The sequence below is a fragment of the Choristoneura fumiferana genome, chromosome 3 (assembly GCF_025370935.1).
Source record: "Choristoneura fumiferana chromosome 3, NRCan_CFum_1, whole genome shotgun sequence".
In the NCBI taxonomy this organism is placed as follows: domain Eukaryota; kingdom Metazoa; phylum Arthropoda; class Insecta; order Lepidoptera; family Tortricidae; genus Choristoneura; species Choristoneura fumiferana.
This window is the reverse complement of record NC_133474.1, coordinates 12,662,551-12,671,614: the sequence shown is the minus strand read 5'-3', so window position 1 is coordinate 12,671,614 and position 9,064 is coordinate 12,662,551. Positions and strand designations below refer to the sequence as shown.

Genomic DNA, 9,064 nt, shown 5'->3' with positions numbered 1-9,064 from the left:
GAGGTGCTGTTCACAAATGGCAGCAGCCAGTGGCATTTTATTTTTGTGAAGGGGCAACTAAGGGTGCGGAATTGAAGAACATACTGAAAGATATTATTTCAGCTGTAACAGGGTGTGGATTGAATCCTATTGCCCTTATTTGTGACCAGGGTTCCGCATTCCAGTCTACTTTAAACAGTCTAAAGAAAGACACAGAACGTGATCAAATACTTCGAAATCAAGTGCCAGGTTAGTATATTTTATTATTATTATATAAATTATCAGGCAGGCAGTTGCAAGCAACTGATAGGTGCCTGTATCTAGCTGTATCTTGGTCAAGTATTCTTTGTATTGTTAATGTGTTGATCTATACGGTATTTACATTAGTTTATTTTACTACACTTTATTAAATTAGGTTAGAGAGAGACAGAGCTGGGCGTTAGTGAATTTCACCTATGTTTATATAAAAGCTATTGCTTGCGACTCTGCTTGGGTCTCAAACTGTTCTTGATTCTAAATTCATCTAAATCGGTTCAGTGGTTTAAGTACGAAGAGGCAACAGAAAGCTGGACTGGCCAAGTTACGCCATAATTATGCATTCAATTAAATAATTCAATAACTTTGTTTCTTTATTTCAGATGGGACAATCACGATGAGCGGGGTAAATTTACAAATCATTTATGATCCTCCTCATTTGATAAAAGGCCTGAGAAACAATTTCTTGAACAAAAATATTATAATAGAGGATAAAGTTTCAAAATGGCAAGATATTGTCGACGTGTACAAAGCAGACTGTACTCACACCGAAGCGAGACTGCTGCATAAATTGAATGACCAGCATGTCATTCCCGAAAAAATAAAAAAGATGAAGGCAAGTACTTGCAATTTACTAACGTGTAATGATTTATTTACACTGAAAATATTGTATAAAAATTAAAAAATGTAATGAGGGATCAAATTGTTGTTATCAAATGTAAAGCTTGTATGCACTTAGTTACGGTAACGTTAAAAATAATTTAATTTTTTTTTATTCCAGGTCAAGAACTGTGTGAAAGTTTTTAGCCAAACAGTTTCTGCGGCTCTGTCATATACAGCAAATTTTTGTAAGTTACGCTATTTATGTAATCAATTTTAATTTCATCCACTAGTTAATGTATGCCTTTTATTTATACAATCTGAGGCAAAAGCAACATTAATCCAATTAAATTCTACGCAAAAACTTTTTGATGCATGTACAGTCAAGTGCAAAAATAAGTATCTATTCAAACCATTCAAAAATATGTTACTACGGCCTTGTTGCGTCGGAATAAGAGTCTGTGGTACTTATTATTGAAACTTTGAATAAGTTCATATTTTTACACTTGACTGTATCTAACCACCACCTCATACATTGTCTACAGCCTGTGTGTGTCACAAGTGTCGCAAGGTTACACACCTTTATTTGTGACTATTCTTCCAGTAAACAATGAGCATTAATACACATCCTCCGAATAATATTATAAATGCGAAAGTTTGTGAATATAATATTTGTGGTCAAAATATCACGCACAGGATTTATCACGCTAATAATACTAGTAATACTTGTGACCACGGCCACTGTAATGTTGCCGAAACGTCGAGGTAAATATTACTCGTGTGTGTTAGCGTGATAAGATAAGTCCTGTGCGTGGTATTTTGACTATGAGTGAAAATCACGAAAGTTTAAGACGTTATAATATTTGTGTTTGTATGTATGTCTGTTACACCTGTTACGCCTTCACGCTAAAACGGCAGGACAGATTTAAATGAAATTTGGTTTGTGTAAGTAACGCTTAAGCTATTTATCCCGATATTCCCACGGGTTTGGGATAAAACAACAAAATCTGCATGGCTGGGTAGTTATGAAATTTGATAAGGTTGTTTTCAATGCAATGTCAACGAAAACACAATGTAACTTTTAAGAATTTTTACGGGAATTTTATTTTGTAACTCCTTCATACTAATACAGCTAGATGAATTTGGATGAACTTTGGTATGTAGATAGCTGATATCTCCATATTCCCACTTAGTCTCAAAATTGCAACCGCTAGTATTAGGGCAAATGTTTTACATACAGCATTAATGAGTAAAATCCCGTTATTTCATTTGAACTGCTTGTTCAAACATTTGAACTGCTTGTTCAAACATTTTACGTGTGTGAAGCCGCGGGTAAACACTAGTAATAGAAATAATCTAAACTTAGTATTTTTGCGTCACGACTTTTGAACACGCTATTCTTTTTACTTTCAGCTCATTATACTGACGGAAAACCGGTCAGCAGAACTTTAAAAAATACAGCGGAGACTGTACTCTTTTTTGATCAGCTTTTTGACAGCGTGAACGGAGCAACAACATTGTGCAAGAAAAACAAAAAGGCAAATTTCTCAGAACAGCGGTGACCACCAAGTCACCACACCATAAATTTTGGAGAGAAAGCATAACAAAATTAAATAGCATGAAATATATAACAGGCACCGGACAGCAAAAATCTGTGCCCTCTCTCAAAAATTTTGTTGTCACAATAAAAAGCTTAATGAAGCTGTGGCAGTCTCTCAAAGAGAAAAATATTACAATAATGCGGCCAAGATATTTTAATTCTGACCCGATAGAAAATTTTTTTGGCCAAGTTAGGGCTTATAATTATAGAAACAATGACCCTAACTGCCACAGCTTTGTGTGCACCTTTAAATCTTTGTTGGTGACAAGGGTGATAAAGTTCCATAGTGAAACTTTTAATTGTGAGGATGATTCGGCGGACCAAATTTTTAATTTACATTTACTGTTTGACGAAAGAGACAATCAGAATGTCGAGCCGGGTCATCCCAGAACTGTATCATATGGAACGATTGTGGAGCAGGCCCGACGAGAACGTTTAAATGTACACTCGCGGGCCTACACTGCTGGATGGGTAGTAAAAAAAATTTTAGAAAAAAACAAATGTAAGCAATGTAAAAAAAGTTTTACATCAGAGCAAAGTCCCATACATTTATGGATTAGCCAGCGGGAATACAATTCGGCTAAAAAAAGCCTAAGCTACCCATCCGAAGCTGCTGTGAGGTGTTTCGGCACAGTCGTCAAGGAAACAAACGAATTTTTGGAAAGTAATGCGCACAAAAATAATATTTCAGACATTATCAAAAAAAATATTTTGACCAAAAATTCTTTCGAATTTATTGACTGTGCCGAACACAACACAGAGATGCTCCACAATTTTGTCACCCTAACAGTGAGATTTACTATAGCAAATTGGTGCAACACAATCAATAAAATATTAAAGGGCACAGATATAGTCCGCCTAAATTGGCAAAATTTGCCAGAAATGCAGAACAAGGCATACAATAAATTTAAAAAAAAAAATAAAAAATAAAAAAATCAACAAATAATATCGATATTTTATTTTACTCCTAAATACCAATAAATAAATATTTTATTTCGAAATTGATCACTCGACTTCTAATGCAAGTGTGCCTTTAGAAGTTAAGTGATCAATTTCGAAATTAAAATATTTTCTTAAAACAATTCCTCATCTGCTAGGTAGCATACCATGGATGTATGCCGATCTTTCCCTAGACCTGTAGAAATTGCGAAAAAAAAAAAAACGAAACGTCATACATCACCAGAGATACAGATAAAATATAGTTGTTTACTGATGAATTGTCTTGTTCCTCAGTTGGCGGTCTGATACGTAGTATCTCTAAGTAGTCTGTGTAAGAGTATTAGTACCAATATACTACTCGTACTCTGCATTTTTAGTATCTCGGATCCCAGATCAAATAAAAAAGTCTCGGATTAAGAAACAGACAGACCATAGTAGCCCCTCTGCTATTATAAACGAAGACGCATTTATTCAAGAAATTCAAGAAAAAGCTTTCTTACGAGAATTACGAATTGAATATGGCTGGTCCAATGGAAAGAATTCAAGTTCTTGATGACATAGAAAAAGACATAATTACTTGTCTTCAATGTGCAGGTATGCGCTATGTTTACTATGTCTACTATATTATCCGTATTTGTTTTACCAAAAATAATTTAAAAATGCTTAATTTCTCTAAGGCGTTATACATATTGAAATTGATACTATATCAATGTTATTCTATATTACCTTTTTTTTTTTTTTTTTCCTCTTTAAAGATATTATTTTTTATTAATTAAAAAGGAACAATTGAGTTACACTAAACTATCCTAAAAATAAATTAACTATAATATACAGTTCGCCCAAGTCTTGTCCCTGAGGAAGAGTGCCCATAAGGCTGCTGCATTTCCGCGCTGGATCGTGATTCCAATACGTTGGGCGAGAAATGCACCAGCCCTATGGTCATATTTACCTACTTACTCTTAAAATAAAGCCTGTAGATTTCCACACAAAAGAGTAGAAAACATGAAACTGAAACTAAATATTTTTGTTCAAAATTGTTGCGATCTTCAAGCGTTTTTACTTCAAAGATGACAATGTGCTAGTTACATACAAGGGCGTAGCTAGGATTCTGTTAGTCGATAATAACCAAAAATATCCCTAAGGAATAAGATGCGCGAGAGAAGGTATATTATATGAGCGTTCCTGCTAATCAACTTTATTCTCCAGAGGTAGCGTCTCCCCTCCTGCGAATACCTTGCTGCACCCTTGGTTGTGCCCTCATATAATTTTTGTTTTTATTATAGGAATTAATCTCAGTTAATTTGTTATTATCATAATACTGTATTTCTTATTTTTGTAGCACAAGCTCTTTTGGAGCTAGGTAAAGAAAAATCAAGCCAAAAACAAGCAGAAACAAACACATCTCAGTTTTTGAGAACACTTAGCCAAGTGGAATCCAAATTGAGTGACCAAATAAATTATTTGACACAAGTGTCCACTGGTCAACCTCACGAGGGATCAGGATACGCATCACAGAAGGTGCTCCAAATGGCTTGGCACAGACTAGAGCATGTGCGCTCATGGGTGAACGAGCTGGACCGTCTCAAAGCTTCACACTTAGCAGCTACAAATGGTAGAAGTGTGACTAGCAGTGTTCCCAATGGAAACATGACCAATTCTGGAACTAGTACATAATCACAACAAATCAGTGTCCAATTCATGAATATAACATAGGTGAACAGTCTATCTATATACCTAATTACTAACAGATAATTTACAACCTAAACCACTGGAGATATAGACAGGAACTTAATTTGGCTGATCATACTCAAGGTATACCTTGAGAATTTGCTTATAGCCAGCTATGCGAAATAGGCAGACATATAAGCAGAGTTGCAGAGAACAGCACGCTTATACCTTGAGAATTGTACAGATGCAGTAAGAAGGGATTTTCCGAAATTCCCACAGAACAGGGAACTAACTGGCTTATTTTTAATCCTTCCATCGGGGCAAAGCCATATGCACACGCCAGTAACTTGTCATGTTTTTACAAATAGTGTACAAAACCATGAATTTTTTGTGGTGAAATTTCTGATGAATGAAAACATTGACTTGTAGTTTCCTTCCATAGATTGTTTTGAGCAGGTGAAATGAAAGACTAAGGGGCTGTTTCACCATCCATTGATTAGTGTTAACTGACGGTTAAATGTGATGCTGTCTCTATTTGTTGTTCGAATAGACGGAGACGTCAACACATTTAACCGTCAGTTAACATTAATCAATGGATGGCGAAACAGCCCCTTAAAGTTAGGAAAGCTAATGTCAATGTTATCATATCAGTTTATCAGTATTGAATATTTCTTTCTATCTTTCCATTTTTTTATATTTTGATCCTAGTAGATTATAACAAACCATTTATATAGGTTTTTATAAGAAAAAAATTGTCTTTATTTGCCCTCACAATTGCCTTTGACAGACAAACCTAACATGTATGTTATAGTTATAGCATAACACAATTGTATTGATATATCTGGTTTTTTAAATGTGGAGGTAAATATAGGAAATAAAAAAAAGTGAATTAATTTTATTGTAACCAAATAATGTATCTATAATCTGTTTATCTTTGCATTTTCATTACAAGTCAGTAAAAAAACATTTGTGTAAACACTCTTCTAGCAAATATCAATTCGTTAAATAAATTATATACAGCCAACATACAGCTTTACATTAATTCATTTTTGCTATCAAGCCCCTTCCCTTATCAAGATAATGGAATTACCCAGTAACTAGTGACATGGAATAAAAGAATAATATCTACAACAGGAATAGAATGGTGAATACATACAGATAGGCATACTGATAATTAACACACATTTGAGCACACAGATTATCATACAATTTACATTACTTGTGTAACAATCTCAGAAAACAATACTTTATAATTGCTTCAGACAAAAACAATCACAATGAAATGCAATGTTGAGCCACAGTTTGTTAAGAACAACAAGTATTTATGCCAACTTTACATTTTGCTTGTAGATAATGCTGTATGCCATAATAGCAAAATTACCTATGAAATTAAAGCTACTGTATGCATCATTAAATAAATTATACATATATTTTAGACAATGCTCATTAGTTATTACTAATTATGATGATTTCAGTTTAATGAAAATCATTTTGCAGATTGTCTAGAATTGAACCAAAAGTTGCACCCTTCACTCCTCTTTTCAGCTTCGCTGGTTGGCATTTGCCTTGGTGAACTTTTCGATATCATCAAGAGATCTTTTAGCTTTGGACGATATGTCATCCATAGATCTTCTTGCCGTGGATGTTATGTCATCAAGTGATTTTTTAGTGTGGGATAAAAGCTCATCAGTGCTCTTACAAGCTGTGCTAGCAAGCTCTTTTATTTCTGAGTCAAGTTTGCTAATGACCCACTCAATGGCTTGGCGACCTTTTCCAGCATTCAATGATATTTTATTTGCTAACAAATCTTCCATGTAGCTACTGAGTGGAACACCCTAAAACAAAATAATATTGGTATTAGTTAAAAATTCTTACTTCATTTTATATCCTATTCCTATACTAATATTATAAATGTGAAAGTTTGTGAGTGAGTGAGTATGTTTGTTACTTATTCACGCTGAAACGGCTGGACGGATTTGGATGAAATTTTGCAAAAAGTTAGTTTATAATCTGAATTAAAACATAGGATACTTTTTATCTCGATATTCCCATGGGATATGGATAAAATCTCTAAATAACAACCGCTGGGCTTAGTCATGAAATTTGGTATGTAGATAGCTGGACATCTGGAATAACACAGAGGCTACTTTTTATCCCGATATTCCCACAGGATAGGGATAAAATCTCGAAATAACAATAGCTGAGTTATGAACTTTGGCATGGGTGTTTTCATTTTAGGGAATTCCCATGAGAATTTAATAAAATTCCGGAATTTCAATTCAACTGCTGTATGATATAAGCCACGGGAAAACGCTAGTAATACATAACATAATAGCCGACACCGCAGACAAATCATTATGTATGGTCATATAAGGTTGATTAACACATTTAGTGTCAACAACCCAACAGTTGATTCTGGGTTTATATGCAATTTTCGCAACAAAATGGAAAAATACTGCCACCACTTATGAGTGCAACGTTGCAGTAAATGTATTATGCAAGACAAGAATTTTCTAATTTTATAACAAGCACTTGGCACAATTAGGAAATTCTATTTGGAATTTCCTGTTCATAAACCTATGTAAAATGTACAGCAATTTGGCTACGAGCATTGCATTGTCCATGTGTAAGTTTAGATTCGAGACTTGAGTGCTGGGTTTTGTAGTAGCTACCACGGATTGCAGTTATTACACAATCCTATCAACCACTCATTCATACCTACTTAGTAGGGGCTTAACAAATTGATATAGGTAAATAACATTGCCATATTGTTAATGTATGGTTGCCAATATAGAATCAAACAGAATCAAGAATTGAAAGAGATTCTGCAGTTACAATTTTCTTGCTCTACCCTCAAAACAAATTTCTACTTACTTGGACTGTTACCACTGCTTCTTGGGTTAGGAGCGTTTTAGAAGCATCAGAGGGATGTGGTGTGTACCGCACTGTTTCATCAACCGCTATATAATGGCAGAAAGTTAAGTTTCTAGTTTTCAACATCATTTGTCTCTGGTTAGGGTTAACCTCAGATTGTTCACTTGCATAGCATATTTTAGCTGTTCCAATGAGCTAAAACAAAATAAGAGTAAAGTATATTAGTCTTCAATTTACAAAAATCATGAATTCTATTTAACATCCTAACATCCAAGTCAATTTTTTTGATTTATAAACATCAAACTTTGTCATTTATGATAGTTTGATGTTCAAATTACAATGAGTCCTTTACAAAGGATTGGGCGTTAGGTTAAACCATTGCTAATGCACAGTCATCACACAAATCTTTCATAAAAGTGGGGGCAGCTGATCCCTATCACCTGATCTTTAGCTATAACAAAAATAGATTACCGCTTGCGCCCATCGGGGAAAAAACCACTTTGAGCTGACAAGTCTACGAGTGTGTAGTACTCCATTCACTACTCTTCTTTCAACGACATCTGTTCCTATAACAGCCGGATTCATAGGGTTGGGATATTTGCGCCATGCTGCTTGAGCAACAGTTTCCCATGGGTGGCTACAACAGAATTAAACAGTTAAAAATAATGCAGAAATAAGACAACAAAATATCACATATTGCGTCATAGTTACTTGAAAGTGTGTTCAGATGTCCAAATCTTCATTATGATCCGCGCTTTTATTCCTTATTTATACAATTCTGAGCTGACGTTGTTCTCATTTGATTTCTAGTTATTTTCCATTTCTTATCTTCTCTTACTACACTACTACACACTGACTTGAAAGCTCTCTTCGAGCCAAAGTCAAAATGGCATTTACAAAGGTCTTTCTTTTTCGTTTCGAGTTAGATTTTTCAAGTTGGTACAACAAGCTGGCTGTCTGTCTGTCAGCAGGGCTACTATGTAACTCGAAACTCGAAGTTCGTGTCGTGCGGTCCCTCTCCCTCTTGTATTAAACAGTATAAGTGTCAGAGGGACCGCACGCACGACCTTCCACTTTTGAGTTTTGTAGTAGCCCTGCAGTTCATTCAACACAGCTGGGCTACTACGAAACTCTAAACTCGAAGTTCGT

General features: G+C 34.9%; 2 protein-coding genes across 2 annotated transcripts; one reads left to right on the top strand and one right to left on the bottom strand.

The window, feature by feature from the left end:
* The first annotated feature begins 3,711 nt into the window (after window positions 1–3,711).
* Window positions 3,712–5,763, top strand: MED11 (mediator complex subunit 11). Its single transcript, XM_074085705.1, has 2 exons — window positions 3,712–3,967; window positions 4,713–5,763. Exons 1-2 carry the CDS (start codon window positions 3,892–3,894, stop codon window positions 5,045–5,047), a joined length of 411 nt encoding a protein of 136 aa, XP_073941806.1. The 5' UTR covers window positions 3,712–3,891; the 3' UTR covers window positions 5,048–5,763.
* A 158-nt stretch (window positions 5,764–5,921) lies between these two features.
* slmo (PRELI domain containing slowmo) lies at window positions 5,922–8,833 on the bottom strand. The gene is made up of 4 exons (XM_074085704.1): window positions 8,627–8,833; window positions 8,387–8,552; window positions 7,916–8,110; window positions 5,922–6,876 (listed from the first exon to the last, which is right to left on the bottom strand). Exons 1-4 carry the CDS (start codon window positions 8,656–8,658, stop codon window positions 6,583–6,585), a joined length of 687 nt encoding a protein of 228 aa, XP_073941805.1. The 5' UTR covers window positions 8,659–8,833; the 3' UTR covers window positions 5,922–6,582.
* Window positions 8,834–9,064: the final 231 nt, after the last annotated feature.